This window comes from Syngnathus scovelli, chromosome 6 (genome assembly GCF_024217435.2).
Source record: "Syngnathus scovelli strain Florida chromosome 6, RoL_Ssco_1.2, whole genome shotgun sequence".
In the NCBI taxonomy this organism is placed as follows: domain Eukaryota; kingdom Metazoa; phylum Chordata; class Actinopteri; order Syngnathiformes; family Syngnathidae; genus Syngnathus; species Syngnathus scovelli.
Genome location: NC_090852.1, coordinates 14295314 through 14321494, shown reverse-complemented (window position 1 = coordinate 14321494; position 26181 = coordinate 14295314). Strand labels below are relative to the sequence as shown.

The 26181-nt window shown below is 39.8% G+C and overlaps 1 protein-coding gene across 1 annotated transcript; it reads left to right on the top strand.

Moving 5' to 3' along the window:
* The first annotated feature begins 1356 nt into the window (after positions 1–1356).
* syt9b (synaptotagmin IXb) lies at positions 1357–25082 on the top strand. Its single transcript, XM_049724363.1, has 8 exons — positions 1357–1508; positions 13326–13501; positions 14057–14274; positions 14547–15087; positions 21073–21193; positions 21940–22111; positions 22190–22319; positions 23817–25082. The coding sequence occupies exons 1-8, from the start codon at positions 1361–1363 to the stop codon at positions 23892–23894; spliced, it is 1584 nt and encodes a 527-aa protein (XP_049580320.1). The 5' UTR covers positions 1357–1360; the 3' UTR covers positions 23895–25082.
* The last annotated feature ends 1099 nt before the right edge of the window (positions 25083–26181 follow it).

The window sequence follows — 26181 nt, the reverse complement described above, 5'->3', positions numbered from 1 at the left end:
GCGATACCAATATTTGTATTATTCTATCGACATTAAGGTTAAGAAATGAGGAAAAAGCAATACAAATTCATTAGTACTGTAGGTCTTTTGTCCACAAATTTGACACTTACCTTCAAATAGAAAGCAATGAACAAACACAGCTACACACTCTGAACCTCTGAACTGTGAGGCGCACGTACTAACCGGTGGCTCACTGTGCATAGACATAGTGTAGTTGATCTGTAAAACATAAGAATGAAGTTTACCAGGTTTAAATTTAAAACTAAATTATAGCTAGAGGATTGTTTTTACCTTTAATGAGCTCAGGGCTACTTTCAATGTTGATGCACCTGTCTGTTCTATTTATAAACCGGCTGTGACAGGCATGGGCAGAGACCCCTTTATTGGATTTATCAGCACTTTAATGGCGCAGTTATCCATTGTGCTTGCTCTTTATTACTTCTGTTAGTAAAGGTCAGACACATGCATTACGTCTTATTATTTAGGTCTCTAATCTCTGCAACAGGCAGTTGGCTAATGGACATTACCTCATCACGTGCATGTTTTATACTAGTAGGAAGAACAAAATCTTTGGCTTAATCTCTCGGTTTACACATTGCGAGTATGGTCTCTCTTTTCATTTTATGAATAAATAATTAAGTACATATTTAAGTAATAAAGGAAATTAGGTCAGTCAGTCAGTCAGTCAGTCAGTCAGTCAGTCAGTCAGTCAGTCAGTCAGTCAGTCAGTCAGTCAGTCAGTCAGTCAGTCAGTCAAGTCAAGTCAAGTCAAGTCAAGTCAAGTCAAGTAAAATGGTTAAGTAAGTGAATGAATCAAACACTAAGTGGGTATGTTAGTTTCATGTTTGTTTGATTTTTAATAAATAGATCACAAGTGAAAAGAGACGTGCTGTTTGAATTGCATGGTAGAAAGTGCCATGAGGGAGGAGGAGGGGCTGTTGATGGATACATGAACTTCCTGTGCGTCTTGGCATCCCATTGCATTGAGTGGATCATAGAGAGGAGAGCACATCCAGTCACTCATTTATTCGCAGCCATTGATGCTTCAGTAGCGGATATAGGAGAAACATCAGGAGGCAGGCTTGGGAGCGTTCACTTTCGCGCGTGCGCGTAAATTAATTATAATAAGAATAATCAACGCCGAAGATGTTTTAATTTGGGGGGAAAAATTTTAAAACCATCTTTACTGCTAAGAAAAAAACCTGAAAGTCAGACAAACTCTGGTTTTGCTAGACTTGGCGGCTGCGTCGCCATCCAGGGGTGTCGCCGCGGTGTCGAGCCTGTGGTTCGTCTCCGCCCGTGTGACTGAGGTGGACGATCGGGCAGGGTGGCCGAGCAGTCAGGAGGATGCTGGAGGGCAATGCCTGGAGAAAGAGAGTATGAGATTTGTCGAAAGGCGCTCGAGCTGCTTTCCGACCTGTGCTCCAAAGGAGAGGTGCAGGACGACAACTGCTTGGATTTCACCTACTACTTTCGGGACCTGGCCAGACCTCGTTACACGGACTCTGGTAAGGCTCAAAGCATCACTGTAGTTGACGCGCAACACTATATGCAAACTGTATTGCAGATAATAAATATATTTACGTTTCAGATAACGGATTTTGTTTTTAATGCTCTCTTGTCATACGCATACAACTTTCGCATATCAGATTTTGTGCGTATGTACACAATCCGTCTAACTTTACTGGTGGATAAATTCAGCAGTGGTGACTCAGTTTATTCTTTGGAAAAGCGACAATTGTGAACTTGTTGCTTGCTTGCGTCTTTAAAAGTATCAATTCTGTTTTACACAGCGCATCAACATCAAATGGAGAGTTGTTAGTATTTCATTTTTTAATGGACTAGATTAGAAGATGGACAGTGAGGTAAAAAAGCCCCACCCATTTCTCTAAGCCCCGATGTGCACTTTGCATTTACGGCTTCCTCAAAACCAAACAAGAGATAAAAACGCATTTATGTTGCTTGTTTGTCTCATTTGGCAGCATTTTCAAAACTGCTTAAGCAGAATATTCAGAGCGAAAACAAGCCACCTTGGAAAACTTTCAAACAATATCATGAAGCAAAACAGGACATCAATTAAAACAAGAGCATGACGTATCTTACAATGGGAACATATGCGCGAGCTATTTTATAGCCTACATATTTATATTTTCCATACGCCGAGCAGATGTATGCAAATGACGTGTGTGGTGCTGGTTGACTTTGTTAATTGCCTTTGAGGCGTGGCATTTGCCTTTTAAAATTGATACAATCCATCATTAAACATGTATGATGAAGAGGAATTTCAAGCTACCAGATTGGTTCCCCCGAGGAGCTGTGACCCACTTCCTCTTGTATTAGACTGCTCTAAATGCATGCTCACGTAGTTTGATTCACATCAAGCAACCGTCCTGTAAACTGAGAGACTGTAGTCAGTCAGTACAATGAATAGTTATGCAATTTGACAAAAAAGTGGGAGGTGATAACTCCCGTTGGGATCCGTTGAGACACTCTTACAAGTGGTTTAGAAAGGATTTGGTGTCCCGATACATGCATTGAAGTTGATCCGTTGTAAAAAAAAAAAAAAAAAAAATGTGTTGATGTGCCATAAGGCAACATCCATCACACACACCAAATTACACAATTTTGATCCTCTTAATTCTCATATTTGTCCGAATTAACCACACCTATAATGAACTAAATAGGTCCCTTCACACAAAGATCATTACTGTTACACCACAAATATTGTATATAAAAAAATAAAGCACTCATACTGAATTTAAATAAGATTATTCCCCACAAACATGGTAGCCGATGCAAATGTTTGCTGTTTTCTGCTTTCATGCCATGATGACTGCATAATTTCATACATGTTCTGAAAATTAATTCATGAGACGTCCCATGCCATTCATTACTTTTAGTATAAATGCTCACTTAATTCTGGGGAGTCACAAGCTCAGTGGGGGAGACAAACAAACAAACAAACAAACAAACAAACAAACAAACAAACAAACAAACAAACAAACAAACAAACGAACAAACAAATAAAAAACAAAACAAACAAACAAACAAATAAAAAACAAAACAAACGTAAATAGCAACCTTCAGTTACCGCACATTGTTGTTTTTCGATATGCCATCTTTATTAAATCCTACATGGGAGTAAAATTAAGTTATTCAAATCCCTTTAAAAGTGTATGAATGCCATTGCTACATAATAGTATATACAGTACAGTGGAGCCTCGGTTTTCGAACACAATCCGTTCCAGAAAGCTGTTCGAGAAGTGAATCGTTCGAATTCGGAATCATATTTTCCCATTACAAATAATAATAATAATAATAATAATAAATCCGTTCCAAGCCAAAAACCCCGCCTTTTTTAAGCATTTTTTTTCATTTGCGCATTTTTGTCTGATCGCGCAACTGCAGCGCACCGCGGAACGCGCAACCGTAGCGCGTCGCGGACCGCGCAACTGTACGCGCTGGTCGCATTATTGTGACAGAGCCGTCGCTGAAATTAAGAAAATATTATAAAAGTCCTGATGTACTTTGAAAAATTTAAGTGGACACCAGTGCGCAGGGAGCTTAATTTTATCCGATCGCGCAACCGCAGCGCGCCGGGCGCTCACTGTCGCATTGCTTTCTTCGTCTTTGTGTTTTAGGATGGCTTTACTGCTCCCACTTGCTCCCTTTGGGGGCACGATTAGAGGTGATGCAATCCTCAGAGTAACGAGAACATAATAACGAACGGAGTCAGTTGGCATGTGGGTCCTCTCGGCTCATCTCGCGAGGTTCGACAACCGAATTTCGTCCGGCATCCAAAACATACCGTTCGAATACCGATTTGTTCGAGAACCGGGACGTTCGAAAACCAAGGCTCCACTGTACTTGCAAAGCACATTCAAAGCATGGATGAGGGAGCGTGCATACATTAAAAAATGTCTAATAGGTGAATTAGACATTCCTTTGAAGAGGAACATGTGTAAATGACCCACTAAAAATTGCATCTGAATAAAATTATGAATTAAGTATTGTAGAAGAAATATGTTACTTCATTCTAAATATGACCAATGGCATGTATAACAAAAGCTTGCTTAAATGTTGTTCGAAATAACATCTCTTAATTCAAGAATGCGGTAAACTGGATGTCTGTAAATATAACGACTTTTCATGGGTGAAGCCGAAAATGTTGAAAATGTAAACTTATCCAAACACCGCAGTTAAGAAAAGCTGTGTATCTGAATTCAACACAAATGCTGTATTTTTCTCTACTCATTGTCATTTTGATTAGCTCGACATAAACAAGGCAGTAATTCATTGTTAGCTGCTGCTTTTTGGTTGGAGCTTGGATCAAAGGGATATGGCATGAACAAATGGTTGATGCTGCTCTAGTTACTGGCCTCGAAAATGTGTTGATGTAACAAACAGCACAGGGAAAACTTTGCAGCCTTTAATTAGGTCAACACCAGTGCAAGCTTTCTTATTAATTTTGACCTGGAGACCATCTGCATGGGCTTATAGGTCCTTTAGGGCTGGGCGTGGTCTATATGAATAAACTAATAATTTTCAATATTTACTGATCTAAACACATAATAATAATAATAATAGCAATAATAATAATAATAATAATAATAACCACAGGCGGAACAGTTGCGCACGTCGGCCTCAAAGTTCAGAGGTTGCGGGTTCTGGCCCTCCCTGTGTGGAGTTTGCAAGTTCTCCCTGTGTCTGCGTGAGTTTCCTCTGGGAATTCCGGTTTCCTCAAAACACTTCCACACCCATTCAAACTCTGCTGGTGGAAAACTATGTGAGCAGCTGCAGCTGGCCTGAGGCATTCTGACGGGAGCGAGGCTGCCAGAGTGCGCCTACGGCCCCTCTGACCACCACCAAACATGGCCAAAACATGAATATACTGTTTTATATATTTCTGAACTGTAACACTTTCCCTGGTAATGAGTTACTTTTATTCAGTATGTTGCGTTTTAGTTCAAGATATCCGTCGTTGAGCAAGGAAAACAAAAATGTGGAATAACAGTTGGTTTTTTATTTAATAAGATCTTTTATAAAATCTTGGGTTGTTTGACGGCAGTCAGTACACAATGCACTTCAGCAGAGCGAGCTGGTCAGTTCAGGGTGTCCCCCGCCTACTGCCCGATGACTGCTGGGATAGGCTCCAGCACGCCTGCGACCCCCGTGGGGACAAGCAGTACAGATAATGGATGGATGGATGGATATTCTCTTAATATAAAAGAGAAACCAGTCATTACCATGGGAAACTTGTTTCTTTAGCTCTCCATGTTGCACAAAATTTGTTTTTAATACTCTCAGAGTCACTTGATGATTCAAGAACTCATTAAACTCTTGTAGGATTTCTTCATTACACTCTTAGTTGCATTTGATTTAATTTTGTAAATTTGTAAATTTTTGTGGACTCACTTTAGGACTTGGTAAAACGGGTTTCCTGGGTAATCTGAACCAAGTTATGGTTCTCTCACATTCTCCTTTGCAACTTCATTAGTTAGATTTGCCCCCCCACCTCCACCAACGTTCTACGTACCTCCCTTCTTTTAAATTCTGTGTATTCTTCCAGGTATTGTTAATCCTGAGCAATTTTTCCACTCTGCAGAAGAACATTATGTAAATATTTCCCTTTAGACTCGCTCTCCAAAGCCCTTTCACTTATTGTTTCTTATTGACCTACTGCTGACTTGGCTGCTGCATCTTATTGAGCTGTTCTCGGAGGTTGACTCTTGGGAGGAGACAATACGGTACAGTCTAATGTGCTGGCATATACATATAGTAGCCTCGCTTTCGCTTTGACAGCAGCATTCTACAGAAAATAATAAACTGGGCTTAATCATAGGCTTTCATTGGGTAATACATTCCAATATTATGAGTGTAGTAAAGCACAGCTATGCATCTCGTCCATAGTTTCAGTCACAGCAGTGAAACAAGGTCACTCGCTTATGGTGTTCAACAAGTGTCATGCTTACATCTTGGTATGAGAGCACTGCCATGGTGCCTAAATGGATTTCAGTACTCATCATGCTTTAATAATGAATATTTCACATCCACCCTTCATACCGTGTTTAGTGCAGCCCAGTTTTGTAAATTTGGCATTTTTTAATTAACCTCAGTTTAAAATTGCCTATGTGGTTTCAGATTAAATAAGTGTGTAGGATTTAAAGTGGACCCATGGAGACCCCACATTAAGGTCTTGCTGGGGAAAGGAAGCAATAATGTAAATTTTGGTCAACATCTGGTGTCCTCATTTTTGTGTCTAGTCTTCTATTTGCCAAAATAATCCCCATCTTTCCCTTTAATGCACGTCGCCATGTGGAACCCACCACCAACCATTGAGTGAATAGCCAGATGTCTTGCCTATGGATTGAAATCTTTTTTCTTCAATAGGTGACTTTAATATTTTCATGAGGTGACTAATATTTTTTCCTAGGTGACTTTAATATGCTGCCAAAGTCTCCCAATTTTGCAGCGTCAATATTGATAAAAGGTTTGTCAGTGAAAATAAAGCCCACTGCCTGCAACCTTGTAGGGAGAGTGAGAGAGCTTGACGACTGAAAAAAAGCTAAATGATTATAGCCGAATTGAAGTTGACTCGACTATCGTCATCATAGCGCCAACTGCAAGAAATTAGAAGTTAAAAGCTGATATATTATATATATATATATATATATATATATATATATATATATATATATATATATATATATATATATATATATATATATATATGACATCTTGATATCCGGCCTTTCCCCCGGGTACTCTGGTTTTCCCCCCATTCTAAAGATATGCATGGTGGGTTATTAGGGTGCTCCAAATTGTCCACAAGTGTGATGTGTGTGTGTGCGTGTGCGTGTGTGTGTGTGTGTGTATGTGTGTGTGCGTGTGTGTGTGTGTGGGTGGGAGTGTGTGTAAACTGGCTGCACCTGCCCATTTGTACAACTCTGCATTTAAAACTTAGGACAGGGCACCTGGAATACTCCTCCCAGGGTGGCCAGTACTAATTGTCACTGTGTGCTGAAAGAGTTGAAAGCAGTTTTGCCATCTGGCTTTTCAAAACCGTTTGCACAAGCATAAAAGTTTTTTCTGCCGCCTCTCATTTTGTTGAGTCATGCTGGCAAAATTATATTTGCACCCACTGTACCTTTAAAATGGAGGCCATTACAGTTTATCAATCAAATTGTGTTGTAAACTCATCTAAAAACTAATTTTGGTTTCGTTAGAACGAAATCTACTTGTTCACAATATGGTCTTGGCAGTATAAGGATATGGCCTAACCCCAACAATAAACTCCACAGAGAATATGCAAAATGAACAATTTCAAACAACATCATGTCTAGTTGTGTGTGCTGGTGTGCGAGGTAGAGTGGAAAAGTGCAGTTCTAGTGATAACCAGTAACTAGTAGTAGTTAACTTGTTCAACTATGAAGTGCTTTGGTGCACACTAGCTCCATGTAATTTAACGTTTTAATTTGTTATTGTTGTTTGTTTCATTATTGTTTGTTATGTTTACCCGAGCCGTTTTCCCCTGGCATCCGAGACCACCTCAGCAACTTCAAAGTAGCCCTACAGTGCGATCCCACCGAGATCACCATCTCAACAATCTCAGTTCCCTTTCATGTCAAGCAACAAAACAAAGAAGCAGACGAGCTGGTTTTGTTACTCACCCTGCCATTTAAGTTGTTTGCATTGAGGCCATAGTTCTCCTTTCTTTTGGGCCATAGCCCAAGCAGGGTTTCTCCACTGATTAAAAATGAACATCGGGCCACTTTGGAACATCTTTTCCCACTCTGAAATCTCAAAAGGATTGGCGAGTTGCTCACCATCTGGCAATGTTTGTTTTTTTAAAGTAAATTTCACCATCCATTACAGTTAGTCAGCTTGTGGGTACAAATTATTAACCCCTGTCCTTTATGCATCAACTGTGCCCGTGCATCCTGATTAGTCATCGTTGTTTACAAACATGGAAAGGGGACATATTAAAATAATGAATGCGTGTGGGGCGACTTTCCATTTCAATATGATACTGTATTCAGTGTTGTTGGTTGTTCAGCTAACCAATCAATAAAAGAAACCATCTGTGCCTGTGTTGTCTATGGTGGTTTAAGCTTGAGTCATCTCAGACCCAGCAGATCGTTAGTGTCAAAGCTTCTATCCGGAAAATTCCAATCACATTGTTAGACAGGTATAAAGTGGCTCTGATGTTCTCCATTTATGTGATTGTAGATTGTAAAAGCTTCACCGAATTTTGCTACTCCTACTTGGTAACTCAAAGGAGCTCTTTGATTCAGTTTTCTGCCTAAAATTGTTTTCCCCATTAAAAAGCTTTAATCAACCCCTAATTTTAAAACAGTCTTAGCCAATCAGGAGGCTAAACAAAGAATGGAACTAATTAAATTTGGGGTGAATTTATGACAGAGGGCATTTTTTAATTTTTTTAATATTGATAAATGAAGGAATAGGGAAATTTGACGTAAGAATAAATAAATATACTAAATAACAAACATACAAAAGTTTAATCCAAGAACATTTTCTAGCGCCATACACAAGCCACAAAAATAGCTGTCAAGGATCGGATGGAGCAGGGTGACCAAATGCAGCTTGGACCAGGGTTTATTGGAGAACACAAACTAACAGACTCGGCAAACTGACATGACTTAATGAAACAACAAAAGGACTAACTGACAGGGACGCGAAACAAAAGACGCGAATCAAAAAGACAACAGGAACCAAAAAGACATCAAGAAAACAACAACACACACACAATGACCCGAAGGGTCGTGAGGGGCAGACAGGACTTATATACACGACAGGTAACAAGAGGAAGGTGAGAATAATCAAACTAATCATGGGCACACAGGAGGGGAGGGGCGAGCACACAGACAGAAACCATGACAACAGACACATTGTGGAACGGCTGGGGACGAGACGTGACAAAGGCACTTTCTCCATATACCTTAAAGAAGGACCCAAATACACCTAAATCTCGATTTTACACGGACTTTGGGGTCAAGAATTTGGGAAACCCACTAACCCTGAAAGCGCGTCATATAGGAATTGTTTTTTTTTTTATTTTTATTTTTTTATTTTTTTTTGCCTATGCCTATAAATTGTTCACAGAAATTTATCAAATCACTAGCACTAAGGTTTACGAGCTAGTCATTTAGCTTTATACGGTCCTTATATCATCCATTTAAAATACTCCTTGAAAATGTATTTACGATGAAATAAAAATTGGGGTCCATGACCAAACTGTGATAGACGGGAAGTCATGTGGAATCGAAGGGTGTAAAATTGAGGTTCAGGTGTAAATATAAACATAAACAACACAAGCTGTAGCAGTAGTCCCAAAGAGCAAGGAATGAAGAATATCCTCTGAGTATCAGAATGAGTCTGGCCTGCCAGCTAGGCTGCAACATGAGGTTGGACCTCCATGTTGCTCTGATTAATGCCTGGGCCCACATAACAGCAGCACAGCTCACTCCACGGGCCACAAGCTCAATCACATTACATTAATCAAATTCCTTCGAGATATGTAATGATGATTGCGGCATCTCGCGGTATAATGTAGTGATCTTAGTGATTAGTGGCGCTACTGAATGCAATTAGCTGCTCCTAGCTATACAGATATTGATTACAGGCTGAAAGCAGATGTTGAAAATGAAGACACCCTGTAGCAACTAAAAAGTGCGTTTATTGCTATTTAAAAAATAAAAGAAATGAGATTGGATTTCTTTCAAAGTCAGTATAAAGAGGCATTGGAACAAATGAAGAAGGTTGAATCCTCTATGCATATCTGTGTCAGGGAGACACGTAATATTCAGCTCATCCCAGCTGGAGCCCTGGTCAGTTTAACACACTTGAATTGGCCTCATTTCACACAAAGTTGGCTGTACTTTAATGTTCATTTGAATATGTGCATGTTCTTCTCACTGTTGCCACCGTGAAATGTGGGCAATTATCATGTCGTGTCACCAATAAAATAGGACACGACAGATGGATTTTGAAGCAAACTACCAATATATAATTTTCTGGCTATATTGTTTCCTGACAGTAACATTGTATAAAGACTGTGTTGCACTATTACATCCAGCTTCAAGTACTGTATTGCAAAGCGCTGTCTGTGATGAGTCTGACTGAGACTGACAAGCACGACTATGAAAGATCTACAGTATATAATGAAATACGACACTATGTACATAAAGTATCTACAGTGGTTGGACTCCACCATGCCATTAGATGTGCTTGTGGAAAGTTGCTTCACACTTGAGCAATATCCACAAGCATTATCTGTTCACCACATAACCTTCCTTTCCCCTGCAGTTACAATACCAGGTGAAAACTCATTTTATAACACAGTATACACTATCCTTTATGCTGCTTCAAAATTATCACAGAAAGTATAAATGATGACTACCGTATTTTCCGGACTATAAGGCGCACCTAAAAACCTCAAATTTTCTCAAAAGTCGACAGTGCGCCTAATAGTCTGGTGCACCTTATATATGGACCAAATTCCTAAATTTAATTTATATATTTATATTTAAATTTATACAGGACTGTCTCAGAAAATTAATGCATTATTTTGTGCCTTATAGTCCGGTGCGCCTTATATATGGACAAAGTTTTAAATTGGGCCATTTATTGAAGGTGCGCCTTATAGTCCGGTGCGCCTTATAGTCCGGAAAATACGGTATATCTGTAAAATCAAAAGTAACAGAAAATGGTGGCAAGTTAAAAGTTACTTCCAGGATCACATGGATGGATCGCATATATTGTAGGCCTACATAATAGAGCTCAGCTGCCTAACAACCTAACATTTGTTTGCGAAAAATGCCTTGAAAAAAACCTGCCGTTTTCATTGGCTGTAAGCATCTGTGTTGTTGTAACACAATTCACGTGTGATTTGACATTTAGAATCACAGCCAAACTAGTTACAGATGGCTGGCCATTAATCAAAGTCAAAGTCAGCTTTATTGTCAATTTCTCCACATGCCAAAGACACACAAAGAAACCGAAATTTCGTTCCCCCCTATCCCACGGTGACAAGACATGGCTCACAACAGACAAACAAGTAAACAAGTATAACAAAAGCGTGCTGAATAAATAATGAATAAATAACACAACAATAAATAAATAAATAAATAAATAAATAGGAGGAGCAGAAAAAAATGTAAACTACATTGAGAATCATACATCATCATTTGTGTCACTCAAGAGTACGCTCAGTTTTTATCTTTTCTTTTCTAGTGTGCTGCAAGGAAATAAATATTGGTCTCAATTTATGGACATTCCACTATGACCTAGATCAAATGTAACATTTGGTGAAACTTTTTAAGTATATAGATTGTATTTGGTTGTGATACATTACCCAATTTCTTTTCCAAATGTATCGTTTTTCCGTACGTGTACTTCTGTCCATTTTCTTAACCTTGACAATTATATGCATATACACATCCATGGAAAATTTTGTTATTTAGTAACCGACCATGTATCTTTTTAGAACGTGGAAGGAAGCCAAAATAATGGCCAACTCCTGATGGCCAGTGATGAGAGTTGAAATTTGAATGGAAAAACTAACTGTGAGGCAGTCTAACCACTACTTGACCTGCTTTTCCAAATTATTCTGAAACTATTTGAAAATATTCTTTCATGATCGCTTTTCTATGCTCTCCAAATAAAGTAGAGAATTTTGGCCTTGCAAATACTAGTTTTGAGTATCAATGCTTGTGTGCAATGTTTAAAAGATGAAAACTTGTAATGCTGTGTGAATGTGAAGTTGCAGAATGACTTAACTTAGCCTGCTAAGTCATTTTAAAAACATCTTCTGAAGTGCAACCAGCTGTGGCGTTTATTCACCGTCTCTCTCCATTTGCTTCTTCAGTGGCCTGACAAGATTTTGCACTTGAGCACTGCAGTGCCTGCAGCTTTTCTTCTCCACCTCCAGCATAACTTTGACAGGATATCATAGTTCCCCTTTCAAAGCTAAAAACGAAGACGGAAATAAAATTAAAGACAATAAAAATTAATTGGGAATGGAACACTCTTAAACACAGCTTCGAAACTACAAGAACCAAGAAATGCTGACAAATAATTCCCTGTCAAAACAACTTCAGCATTCTTGGAATTTAATTTATTGCTTAAGCCCCCATCCCACTGAAGATAGCAAAATATGCATTAGGGTTCACCAGGGTTTGTTTAAGGTCACCAGATGTTCACCAACAGGTTTAGTGGAATTTCTTGTCCCAAGGAAATTATTAACATTAAAAAGTCTCTTGAAAATTCCCAAGAAAAGTACAGGGTAAGGTCTGGCGAAGGTCTAGAGAACATTGGGAAACTTGAATGAACCCTGACGAGAATGTAACATTCTCTATCTTGGCAAACATTTGCAAATGTTCTCTGCTCAGTTGAGATTGTTTGGTTTTCTTCATATTTTCAGCCTTGAAGCATAATAGTGTGAGTCATTTTGAATTTACCGTCACAATACCAATATAAAATGTTCGTGTTGAATAGAGAAAGCCAGGAAGCCAGCTGACAGTAAATAAACAAGTGTTTGAAGATTGCCTTCGAAAAGGGGAAAAGGTCAAATAATGAATCAAAGTCAATCAATCAAAAACCACATTGTGGTTCATCCAACATGGAAGTCCAATAACAGAACACTAGTGGGGTTCTGACTAGGGCTGCCATTCCCCCCATACTGTCATTGTCACTCTGATTGCAGCAGGTATTAAGTGCAATTAATATCAAATAAATAAATAAATAATCTGGAAGGTGCCAAATACTTCTTTTGGCACTGTACATGATCATTATGATATTGCTACAACAATCGATTTAATGACAGTCCTATGGCTTTTACATATACCACTCAATGGTCAAAATTCATTAGATTCATTTCTTATGGCCAAATAAATCATCTAAGGAGTTATAAAATCTTGATCGACACCACACTATCAAATATTGGATTTTATAGATAGATACATTTTTCATAAATTTGATTTTATTGATAGATTTTTTTTATTTGAATCAAAGCACTGCAATGTGCCTAAACTATCTCATAAAATAAACAAAATAGGTCAACAGTGTTAACAGATACAACAGTTCATTCTGCATGAAACAAGATTACTTTCTTACCTGGCTTAGGTTAATGTTTTTTACTTATATTTGTGGAAATAAAATGTGACAGAAGACATTTCCACAGGGACATGAAACACATTGTTCATTAACAAACATAACAGACAGGCCTGCCATGAATTGGAGTTTTCTATGATACTGTTTAATCACATAAACCATGTTTGGTGTCTCCCGCTCTCTTTTATCTCCAGACGTATCAGTGAGCCTGCTGTCCCTGCTGGTCACCACCTGTGGTCTGGCTTTATTCAGTGTCTCCCTATTTGTATCATGGAAACTGTGCTGGGTACCGCTGAGTGGCCGATTTCTCCCAGATGTCTTAAAGGGTGCACATTTTCTGGGAGGGGACCAAGAACCTGTTCTAACGGAGGTAAAGTGAAAAGACGTGAAATATCTATCTATCTATCTATCTATCTATCTATCTATCTATCTATCTATCTATCTATCTATCTATCTATCTATCTATCTATCTATCTATCTATCTATCTATCTATCTATCTATCTATCTATCTATCTATCTATCTATCTATCTATCTATCTATCTATCTATCTATCTATCTATCTATCTATCTATCTATCTATCTATCTACCTACCTACCTACCTACCTACCTACCTACCTACCTACCTACCTACCTACCTACCTACCTACCTACTACCTACCTACCTACCTACCTACCTACCTACCTATCTTATATATGCACACACACACACATTTTTTGTATCTATATTTTAGCGGAGTAGTTATTTTTCAGCCTACTCTGTAATCCTTATCCGTTGTTTAGGTTTTTTTCTTGTTTTAATATCTGTATTTATGGACATAGTATAGGGCCCTGTACTCAGTGTTTTATTTCCTTTTGTTGAATTTTTTTTTTCACATTAGGCGTTCAAAAGTATCACTGTTAATTGAAATATTTGTATCACCAGGTGGATGGGGATGATAGGGAGTACAGTGAAGAAGGCTGTATGAAGGAGCCATCAGGACTCCCAATGGCTGTTTCTGTCCCAGAGTCAGGTCTAAAGATCAGCCACACATCACCTGATATCCCTTTGGAGGCCCAGGCCAAGGTAGACCATATCCAGGCCCACACCTTGGCCAGGGACAGAGTGCAAAGACAAATCACAGAACCTACGTCATCAGTACGGTCAGTACACTTCCAAACTATTGTGATGCTAACGGAAATTGAAAAAAAGGACATAGAAATTTTAAAACAGCTGCAGCAATGAAATGCAACACATAAATAGAGTTGTATTGTGTTATATAAAGTGACAAATTCAGAGCAGAAGCTTTTACATTATATTCTATTATTAACATTGTTGACCTTATAGGTCTTATATAAGGGTTATATAAGTAACAGTTTGTAAATAAAACAAAATGAGTGATTTTTGATGCCTAAAATGTTACCTTTCCTTACAGACACAACTCCATCCGTCGTCAGATGAACTTGTCCAACCCAGACTTCAATCCTACTCAGTTCCAGCGTCAGGATAGTCTGACTGGTTTAGGTCGGATCAAGCCGGAACTTTACAAGCAGCGCTCGGTGGACACAGATGATGGACGTAGGACAGACAGCTGTGGACGTCTCCATTTCATCCTTAAGTTTGACTTTGATTTGGAGCAGCTGATAGTAAAGATTCATAAGGCTCAAGATCTTCCCGCCAAGGACTTCTCTGGGACATCTGATCCTTACGTGAAGATCTACCTGCTGCCTGATCGTAAAAACAAGCACCAGACAAAGGTGCACCGCAAGACTCTCAACCCAGTATTTGATGAGGTGTTTCTCTTTCCAGTGGCATACACCGAGCTGTCGAACCGAAAGCTGCACTTCAGTGTCTATGACTTTGACAGGTTCACTCGCCATGATTTGATTGGGCAAGTGGTGGTGGACAACTTCCTGGATCTTGCAGACTTCCCACGAGAAACTAAATTGTGCCGGGACATCCAATATGTCACTTCGGTAGGATATAAATCCTTTTGTTGTTCTTTTGATAATATTACCATTTTCACATTTTACCAGTTGGCGGAGTTGACTTGACCTAATGTGTTTTCAGATTATATAGGCCAGGCCGATCCAATTTGGTCAAAAAGCCAAAGAGAGTGGCCATCTGCTCAAATGATTTTAAAAAGGCCAAAATCCTGTCCAGAGAGAATAGTATCAGGATGTGTATCAATGGATATGTGTCTAATTTTCCCTCAAAGTAGAACTCGTACGCGGTTTCAAGAGACAGAAACACTGAAATATACTTAGAGACAGTTAATGTTTAATGAAAGCTGTAAGAATCCTTACGGGTGGTGACCCAGATATAACCAAACACAACGAGAAATAGCGTGACAGAAACACACAGATGCTATCTATAGTAAATTATTCACTAAAATTTATGTATAGCGTTGACACACTGCGTGACAGCGTGAGCACCTGCCAAGCAAGTGCTGGTATTGTTATATGTGCTAGATTGTTATTATTAAGACCCAGAGGTGGGCATTGTCTTCCGTCCCTGAGATTTCTGTCGCTATTTCAGCCTCACTCAGTCCATCCGGGTCAGCGAAATTCCGCCGAGGAAGAATTTACCAGCGCCCCATCACACGCAGGCGCTACACACCTGACATGCAGCCAAATAAAGGACAAATAAACAATAAAACAAAGTTATCTACCTTTTGGTAGACCACAATGACATGTCCCGTATTGTTTTTATATCACAGATCACCAAGCTGTGCGCGTGTGTGTGTTTGTTGTTTTTATTTTATGTCTTTCTTTAGCTGCATGCCTGCGTGTGACGGGGAAATTATTTTCTAAACGCCGATTGGGTCTTGCGACCAGGCACGGGCTGGGTCCGCGTGGGTCAGGGATGCAATACTCAGGGAGGGAGCATAATGCCCACCTCTCCTTAGACTGTGACATGTTAAATCGGCCCCTAACCGTCCATTCTTGCAACCATTTTCAACACCGAAAGCCAAGTTATACATATATCACGGATTTCACTCATTGTAGACGTTTTTTGGAACGTAACCCTCGTGATAATCGCGTGAACACTGTATACTAGTTACTCGGATTTGTGAATATGTACTGTGTTTGTGGTGGGATAAATTTGGAAGTTTGTCAGGTGTGCGTAGGAGAGACGAACATTCCTCGTATGTGCAGTGCTTTGATAGACGCGCTTATGTGTTGCATCACGTTGGCATGAAAAACATCGCTTCAGATGCCCACGTGTTGATTATCTTAACACCTTCCCGATTTGACAGCTATGCCTGGTGAATAAGGTCAATCGAAATAGGTTAGAGCCTAGCCTGAGGGTTAACAGTTTTCAACTACAGCTGCACTGTCTCCTGTGTCAAAGTATGAGGAGACACTTTATATACTTTAAAGCCATATTTACTGTACAATTATTATTTTTTTCTTAACACACAAGGTTTCACTGTATGTTTGTTTTAACTGTAAACACATGAGGATGGGCAGTAAATATGCTCAGGGAATCTGTTTTTATCCAGCAGAAGTAGGTTACATCCACAGGGATTGCAAGAAGGGACTCATCTATAGTCCCTAGACTATGTGCATTAATCATAGCCGTACAATATTCAAAAATCCTGTACTGGGCTGTTATTAACACATACTGACAAGACCCAGACATACTTTACTTCAGTGTGGAGTAAATGAATAGGGCACATTGATTTTTAAATTTCACTCTTTTGTGTTTTTTTTTAGCTTTATTATTTTACATTATTATTTATTATTATGACCTTTCCACACAGAATTAGGACACTATAAATTGACCTTAGATTGATGCATATATATACACAAATAATCAATTAAATAATAAGCTATTTTTCCATTTATATTAAAATGAGAGTATAAAGAGAGGAAGACATATTTTTGCTGAAAAACACTAAACAAATTTAACAAAAACTCAGCAAGAAAATTAATTACAGAGACGAGTGAACTTGGGGAGTGGGGTCGAAATTACTGTACATGGTCAAATTATTGTCAGGAATGAGTTGAGCCAGGGCGACCAAATGCAGCTTGAACCAGGATTTATTGCAGGGAAAAGGAGTTGGAAGGGAGGCAGGTGGGGAACGAACGACACAGACGGGAGGAAGACTCACGGCCAGCAAAACAGACAGACTGACCGGCATGAAGTCCCCTTGGACAAGATTAAAATTCTGACCGTGAGCCTTCAGACAGACCGAGGGAAAACCAGATGACACGAACAGGAACACTGGGCACGAACAGGAATGGACACAACAGTAGACACCGACATGGAGAAACACACGGGCAGGGCTTAAATACACAGGGTAACAAGAGGAAGCAGGTGACAAACATTACGGTAACGAAAGGGGTGTGGCTGAGCGAAGTGGCACGGGCGTGACAGTACCCCCCCCACAAGGGACGGCTCCCGACGTCCCAAAAAAGAAAAAAAAAATCCAAGACTGTCCAACATGGGCCGGGAGGAAATGGGGAGGTGGCCGCACGTCACACACCGCCGAAGGCCGACTGGGTGACGGCCGCTGGATCCACGCCGCCGGAACTGGTGGCGGCCGCAGCATCCGCGCCGTCGGGACTCGATCGGGGGGCGGCCGCGTGGCATGCGCCGTTGAAGCCGACTGGGTGACGGCCGCTGGATCTGCGCCGCCGGAACTGGTGGCGGCCGCAGCATCCGCGCCGTCGGGACTGGGTTGGGGGGCGGCCGTGCGTCATGCACCGTTGAAAGCCGACGGTGACAGCCGCTGGATCCGCGCCGCCGGAACAAGTGGCGGCCGCTGGATCCGCGCCGTCGGATCTGTTTTGGGGGGGGGGGGGGCAACCGTGCATCTTGCGTCGCTTGAACTCATCTCCTTGGCGACCATGCAGCAGTTGCGGGAGCCGGCAAAGGGTTGGTCCAAGCGCTGGTCGCTGTGATGGTCGGTGTCTTCTGTCAGGAATGAGTTGAGCCAGGGCGACCAAATGCAGCTTGAACCAGGATTTATTGCAGGGAAAAGGAGTTGGAAGGGAGGCAGGTGGGGAACGAACGACACAGACGGGAGGAAGACTCACGGCCAGCAAAACAGACAGACTGACCGGCATGAAGTCCCCTTGGACAAGATTAAAATTCTGACCGTGAGCCTTCAGACAGACCGAGGGAAAACCAGATGACACGAACAGGAACACTGGGCACGAACAGGAATGGACACAACAGTAGACACCGACATGGAGAAACACACGGGCAGGGCTTAAATACACAGGGTAACAAGAGGAAGCAGGTGACAAACATTACGGTAACGAAAGGGGTGTGGCTGAGCGAAGTGGCACGGGCGTGACAATTATATAACTTTCTGGATTTAATAATACGAATAACAGCATCTATCCAGCCATCCTTTTGCCGAACCGCTTCCGATTTACGAGGCTCGTGGGCGTCCTGGAGCCTATCCCAGCTGAATTAGGGTAGACGGCGGGGGACACCCTGAACTTGTCACCAGCCAATTGCAAGGCACACAGAGACGAACAACCTTCCGCGCTCGCACTCACACCTACGGGCAATTTGGAGTGCCCAATCGGCCTACCATGCATGTTTTTGGGAAGTGGGAGGAAATCAGAGTACCCGGAGGAAACTCACGGGGAGAACATGCAAATTCCGCACAGGGAGGCTGGAATCATACCAACAACCTCTGCACTGTGAGGTGGACGTGCTAACCAGTGTGTCACTGTACCGCCATAAAAATGACAGTATATAAGACATAACTGGATTTTTTTTTTTTTTGTGATACAACTATTTTTTTTTAATTCCTTCACATGTTTATTGACAAATTCCTTAAATAATGAGTACACAAATGATAACACACTTCATTGCTGATGAGGTCATGCTATTGGGCTCTTTTTATCTCCATTTATGTCTTTCTGCTAATTCAGATGCTCATATTATATAATTCATAACCTAGTCACTTAATATTAGAAGCAGAGAAGAGGAAAAGTTGGCAGAAGTACCGCAAAATAACTTTCTTCACATTTACGTGCATAACTTTGTTGTGAAGCAATAGCCTCATTCTGTCAAACGTCGCAATATGAGACTGATTTATTTCCTTCTACCATCTTTAGTCAGTCATAAAATATTTTCTTTTTACTCTTATGCGAGGCTCCTGGGTAGCCTTCTGGTCAATACAGAACAGTGTTGGGATTAGTTCTGTGCTAAAGATTTTCAGTAGAATAGTGCTGAACTTTATCTATGTTTTTATTGCTATCTAATCCTAAAATTGAAGTACAGATATTCATTTGGCTCCAACAAATTGTTTGTTTCCCCAAAAGAAGTCACAATGTAAGTGATTTTGCAAGCATCCATGTCTCATCTCACGTTCAGCACATGATAGCACCTGAAATGAAATTACGATATCTTTGCTTTTATTTTCTGAGACTTTTTTCATCAATCTTTCATCAGTCAGGTGAAAGTCTATTTTGTTCTGCTGCATTTTGGTTATTTAAACATCGCTATCAAAAATCCTGAAGAACTGAATGTAGTATTGACTCCCCAAACACACCCATAAATATCACTGTGTTCAATTATTATCTGCATTATACTCATAAGACCTATTTCCATTAGCAAAGACCAAAAATACCATCAAACTTGACAGATTAAATGACGTGCAAGGCTTGCGGGCTGCATTTGTCCCAAAGAAGCTGAACAGGGCCAATTCTCTTAAAATAAGTCTAAATGACGAAAAACTAGTTTTTTCCACAATTCATGCCAATTATGGGGCTACTGAAAATGTACTTGAACCAAGTTTTTTGATTTTAGGTCCTAAACACAGAGTGACAAAGCGAAGAAGAAAATGACCAAGAAACGGTGGCAAATCGAGATAGACTGTCAAAATCTATCAAAGTTTGAGAAAATTGATGAAAGAACCTTACTTTTCCTCGGGGAAAGAAGGTGTTGGTATTGTAATTGGAGAAGATGAACTGTTCTCTCTCACTCTGCTTTATTGTTGTGCTTCAGGTCTCAGCTCTAATTTCACTGGTTGAGCACATGCGACCATATTATTGACCGCAGGTCCCGATTTGAGTGCTCAAGACTGGTGGCCAGCACTCTGTAGTCTGAAAGCAAGCTCAATGGGTTTGTGTAGGAGGATATGAAATTATTGGTGGAGTGCTTTATGGAAGGCTGATCAGTTTATGCTTGCCTGTTTAAGTATACGTCGGCACAGATTCAAATATTGTTTTGCCACTTACAAATAATGTCCCGTTTATACGTACCGTATTTTCTGCACTATAAGGTGCACCTAAAAACCTCAAATTTTCTCAAACGCCGATAGTGCGCCTTATAATCAATAAATTTTCATGGTTATTGTCAAGCAAATATGATCACGTAAATGCTAATGAGCCAGTAATGGTGGTTTGAGTGTCTGTGTGCTTGTGTGCTTGTGTGCTTGTGTAGTCCACTTCCAACTAGTCACCGGTCAGCGATGAGCTACTTGGCCAGATTAAATGTGTTCCCGCCTCGAGCCATGATAATTTTAAATTAAGCTTAACAGACAGGCTTTGTCGTGTTGGTCGGTTTGTCATGGCTGGCGGAAAAAAAATTCCCAAAATCTGGCATGACACTTTGCATGGTGACCGAGGGGAAAAGTATGGGTGTTGAATCTTTTTACCTGGAACATTGTGGGTGCTAAAACACATCCTAAATGAGTATGACACCCCTGCAAGTCAGAATAACATTTGCATTTGTTCCATAAATTGCAAAGTGGCCGTGCGTGAGTTTGTCAATTCAACAAAAAAAACAAGAAACACTCTCAGCAGGACAATTTTTTGTTTGATTGCAAATTGTATGAGATTGTAACAGTGTCTTAAAATAGTTGTATAACAGAATTGCTTCCCAAAAACTACAAGTTTGACCTCGTAAAATCTGTGATTTTGGCGAATACACTTAATGGGAAAAAGCTTGATTGAGGTATTCAAATGAAATATGTATATATTTCTTTTTAGGACAATGTGGATCTGGGAGAGCTGATGTTCTCATTGTGCTATCTCCCCACGGCTGGCAGACTCACCATCACCATGATCAAAGCTAGAAATCTCAAAGCCATGGACATCACCGGTGCTTCAGGTGGGTTTTTGTTTTTAATGCAACATTCATAGGAGAATCCAAAGGTATGTTTGATTATCAATGATGTAATCATAAAAAAATAGTGCGATTCATCTAGCTGACACGAGCACTCACACGAGAAACATTGCTGTTTGCATTTCTCTCGCCCAAAAACATATTTTATTACGCATACTGACATTCACCAGTCTGTCTAATATATTTAATGAATGTTTGTGAAATACTTACTCACATGAACAGCCAGAAAAACGGCTCAAAGTGCATGCTGGATTCAAGACTATCGTGATGCTGCCAGCCTGTGGCAGTGATGTGTTGTTCCGTTAGCGAAGAAGAAGCCCAAAGAAATATAGACGTGCAGACTTAGCTGCCATCTCATACCAGTAGGTCCCCGGGAATCCCTCGGTGAGCGCATGGACTCACTAGTGTTGTGGTAACAGTGTTTGGCTCCAATAGTTCATCGTCCAATTTATTGCCAATTTTAACATGGATTAGTTCATAACATCAGATATGCAGTGATGCTGCCAGACGTCTAAGTAATTTTATAAATGGGGCTTTTGTTTATCCATTATCTGAGCCATATTAAAAATAAAAATAAAAATTTAAAAAAGAGTAGTAGTACCTCAACAGTCATGAACCCTCACCACACATCACTGGTTGAAGCTCCTAGGTTTTAATTTAGAACACTATTGTGGCAGAGATGTTCTTGTCCATTGATTCTATAATCCTTATTGAACATGCTTACTCCATAGATCCATATGTAAAGGTGTCACTGATGTGTGAGGGCCGGAGGCTAAAGAAGAGGAAGACGTCGACCAAACGCAACACTCTAAACCCAGTTTACAATGAAGCCATCGTTTTTGATGTCCCTCCAGAAAACATCAATCAAATAAGTCTACTTATAGCTGTCATGGACTATGATCGGTCAGTTAGTTACTTTGGATGCTTTTTTTTTTGTGAGCAAATCTGAGATTGAGCACTTTGCTCTTGTGCTTCCTCTAGGGTTGGACATAACGAAATAATCGGGGTGTGCAGAGTGGGTAATGAGGCTGACACTCTGGGACGAGACCACTGGAGTGAGATGTTGACATATCCACGCAAGCCTGTCGCACACTGGCACCCGCTAGTAGAGGTATGACAATTTATATAAACATTAGAACATAAAGGTCAATCTGGATTCATTGAGGCATTATTCAAATCTCTAGGAGCTCACTTTTTAACGGTGTATCACATGACCGAGCAAGTAGCCACAAGTTGGAGCGAATTCTCCATCACTGTCCACACAAAGCAGTGGGGCTTAAAAGGAGTTAAAATGGCAGAAACAGAATAAATAATGTATGTACGTGTGTTTGTGTGTGTTTGTGCGTGCGTGGGTGGGTGGTTGGGTTGGATGGATGGATGGATGGATGGATGGATGGATGGATGGATGGATGGATGGATGGATGGATGGATGGATGGATGGATGGATGGATGGATGGATGGATGGATGGATGGATGGATGGATGGATGGATGGATGGATGGTTTTTTACATTTTGCAAAATATTCCAATTTTATTGGAATTGGGGTTGGTAGGACATTTCTAGCCTTACTGAAATTTATCTGTTTTGAAGGGATAGTCCAGTCTCATACAAATATACCAATCCTTATTCCTGAGACTGCGAATTTAATTTAGGGACTTTCTTTATCCAGTGAGAGACTAAAATAAATAAATAAATACATAAATAAATAAATAAAATAACTGGTTATTTGAGATTTTTGGAGAGTCTGAGACAAACAAACCACTGTTCTACATTGTAATTTCAGAATTTATTTCAAATATATTTTTATTAGTTATGTTATCCCATATGAATTCTCTCATTGCTCCTTAAAGACACACTATAGAAGTAAATGAAATTCTCGCTGTCACACTGTTTAGCATAGAACGGTCAGATTTGATTGGAGGTCAGTGACCCTGACTGGCAGTGGTGATGAAGTAAGATGAGCTTCAAACACGACACTCACTCCACGAGCAGAGTTCTCTCTGAAGCCATCAGATTTAGCATTGATTTCACCTAATGGTGCCCGTCATTTCATACCATGTTGTACAAGTACATTCCTGTAAGATGTTTCAAAACTAGTGTGATGTGCCCCACTTTAACTTTGAGCACCTGTCTTGCCGAAGGTCTCTGCACACCTCTGATTTCAAATTACACTTCTGCTAACTTAATGGACTGAGATTGATAATAAAAATGATAATAATAGGCTTTTCAGTCATGGTTCTAAACAGACTCTCGCACTAAATCGATAACGACTAAAGGCTTTCCAATTCATCAGATTTACTTTAGAAGCACCTTTTATGTCATTGAGCAAAACGGACAGAATCTTATTTGCTCCTTTTGCCGCATGAATGTGTGGCTGAATAAAAAGGAGGGGTTTTGCCAGCACGTCATCTGAATTGAAGGCATCTTTAAGCCTTTGTCCATGGAGACCTCATTTTTAACAGGCCCGAGTATAATCGTGTGACACTAGAGTGGATGCTAATGAAAGAAAATATGAATTTACCAGCGCCAGCATTGCATTATTTTCCCATGTACATTTTTTCTGCAACTAACTGCACCATTCTTGTCTTTTTTGTTTGTGGTGAATTAGTGGGTTGGACAGGGAGCAGCAGGGAGCGGAAGTCAAGGAGGATCCACCAATTCTCTGAAGGCACCACCCTCACCCTGAACACACACACACACACAAACACAAACACAAACACACACACACAAACACCAGGCGTACGCAGGCACACACTCAGACATGCACACACACAGGCACCCTAAGCCTCAGGTTGGTAGACTAATGAAGAATGGACCTACAAAAAGAACCATAAAGGCTTATCCCTACTTTACTTACAAAAAATCTCAAATACATTCCAACTAAACTGCTGCATTATACTATAATCATTGTAGCTGTTAATAACAATATTAATATTTTGAAATTAACTTACTTTTGTGTGAGTTGTGTAAGTTTAGATAACTGTGACTGACTACCTAGGATTAAGTTAAGGTTGGTTCAACGTAATAAATGTCAAATTTTCCGAGTGAAAATATTTTTTTCTTTCATTTCAGCTTTCTAAAAATATAGTGAACTATTTGCTTGAAGAACATGTCAAGAGGCTAACAAAAATACCTTTTTTTATTTTCCTTAAAGCATGTTTAAGTAGCATTTATCACAGTGTTTGGTCAAAATAAAGAAAATAGAGGCATAGAAATATTTGTGTGTATGCATTTTTCAGAGAAGAGCTCTTTTAGAGTGTCTGGGTACAGTTTTTTAAATGTATTCTCTTTCGCTTCAGGGCATTTTAACTGAACTATCCCAATTTAGAAATATGCCCCACATAGAGTAAGTGAAATAAAATCAGGATTCCATTTAAAAATGGAACCATCAACCAGTCATTGGCGATATGCTATTTTAGCAATTTTTTTTATTGTGTATTTAGATATAAACAAAAACTAGTTCATCCCCAAAATGCCTTTCTATCTTTGGCAACATACACATTCACAGGAGTTGGCTAACAAACAAACAAACAAACAAACAAACAAACAAACAAACAAACAAACAAACAAACAAACAAACAAACAAACAAACAAACAAACAAACAAACAAAACAAAACAGCCAACATATTGTGAATAACAAATGTTCTTCTTAAAGTGAGACAACACCATATTGTATTTGTAAACTTGTTTTACATTTAGGTTTTGAAAAAGTGTTTTGGACACTGTCACAAGTTGCAGTGATGATTTATGTTTGTCAAGTAAATGCATGCATTATGCTTAGCTTTGCTTCTGTCAGACGAGAATACAAACACAATCTGTATTGGTTCCAATGTCCCTTCAAATGTTATTAATAAATATTTCTTTATGAATGGATTGGTGTGTGTGTGTCAAAGAAAACAGCTCACCTGCTCTTTGAGTGCTGTCTGTGTGCTCGCCCCTCCCCTCCTGTGCTCACAATCTATGGAATCGCCGTCACCTACCTTTCGTTACCTGTCATGTTGTTCTCGTCTCTTGTTTCCTTGTTCCTAGTCTGCAGTCGGTTCTGTTCTAGTCTTGTTTTGTCTTTCTGTTCCGTTATTCATGTCCCTAGTCGAGTATCTATAGTTTGCCTTTTGAGTTCGTTCGATGAACCCTGGTCCAAAATGCATTTTGGTTGCCCAGCTCCAATCACTTCATGACACTTTTCTTTCTACATCAGAGAAAATGACACGAGTTGATAAAAGAAATGATGGAGAACACTCCTTTAATAATTTAGTATTTTTATGATTTAAAACTGGCTGATGTTGGTTAGATTAGACTGTAGACATCAAACAGGGTTTTAGTGCTACCCAAAAGGTTAGCAAATTTAACACAGTATCGCCAAAGAACATAATGCATCTCCTATTCAGCTTTCTACTAAACAAAACTGTTAAAAATGCTACAATTCCTAAAGAGACTGTAATTTACCACCACTCAAAACCTTGCCATGCATCCATTGTGTACACTTTTCCTGGTCAGTCAACCAAAGGTACATAAAGAGACAAGCATCTACATTGACACCGCGAATCTTCTTAAGGTGTCCAATTAAAGTTTTTTTTCCAATGTCAGAGAATGTCAGGGTTTGTGAGAAAAGCAACTAAAGCATGTGAAGAACATTCAAACTCCACACAAAACAATAAAACCAGAACTCTTGAATTAGTTTAGTTTTTGTTGTTGTTTTAAGGACTGGATACCAGAGGCAAAAGGTACACACAGACCAGACGTCTTGTGTGAATCTAATAAACCTGCTTAAGCTGCCATTTTATTAGATTTACCACATCTGCCCCTGAGGTGTCTATTTGTTTGAATCTTACCATATAATGAGAATAAATGAAACTGGTCTCCTTGTCTAGTTCAGAGGATGCTCATCAATATAAAAAACTCAATGGAGCAGCTATTTGAGCACGCAATTTCAAACAAAAAGACAATCATAGGCAGAAACACTGTCTCTGTA

Coding starts and splice junctions, on each gene's coding strand:
- syt9b (XM_049724363.1), top strand. CDS start 1,361: ATGCCTGGAGAAAGAGAGTATGAGATTTGTCGAAAGGCGCTCGAGCTG. Junction 13,502..14,056: donor AAGAACCTGTTCTAACGGAG/GTAAAGTGAAAA, acceptor TTGTATCACCAG/GTGGATGGGGATGATAGGGA. Junction 21,194..21,939: donor GGACATCACCGGTGCTTCAG/GTGGGTTTTTGT, acceptor CTTACTCCATAG/ATCCATATGTAAAGGTGTCA.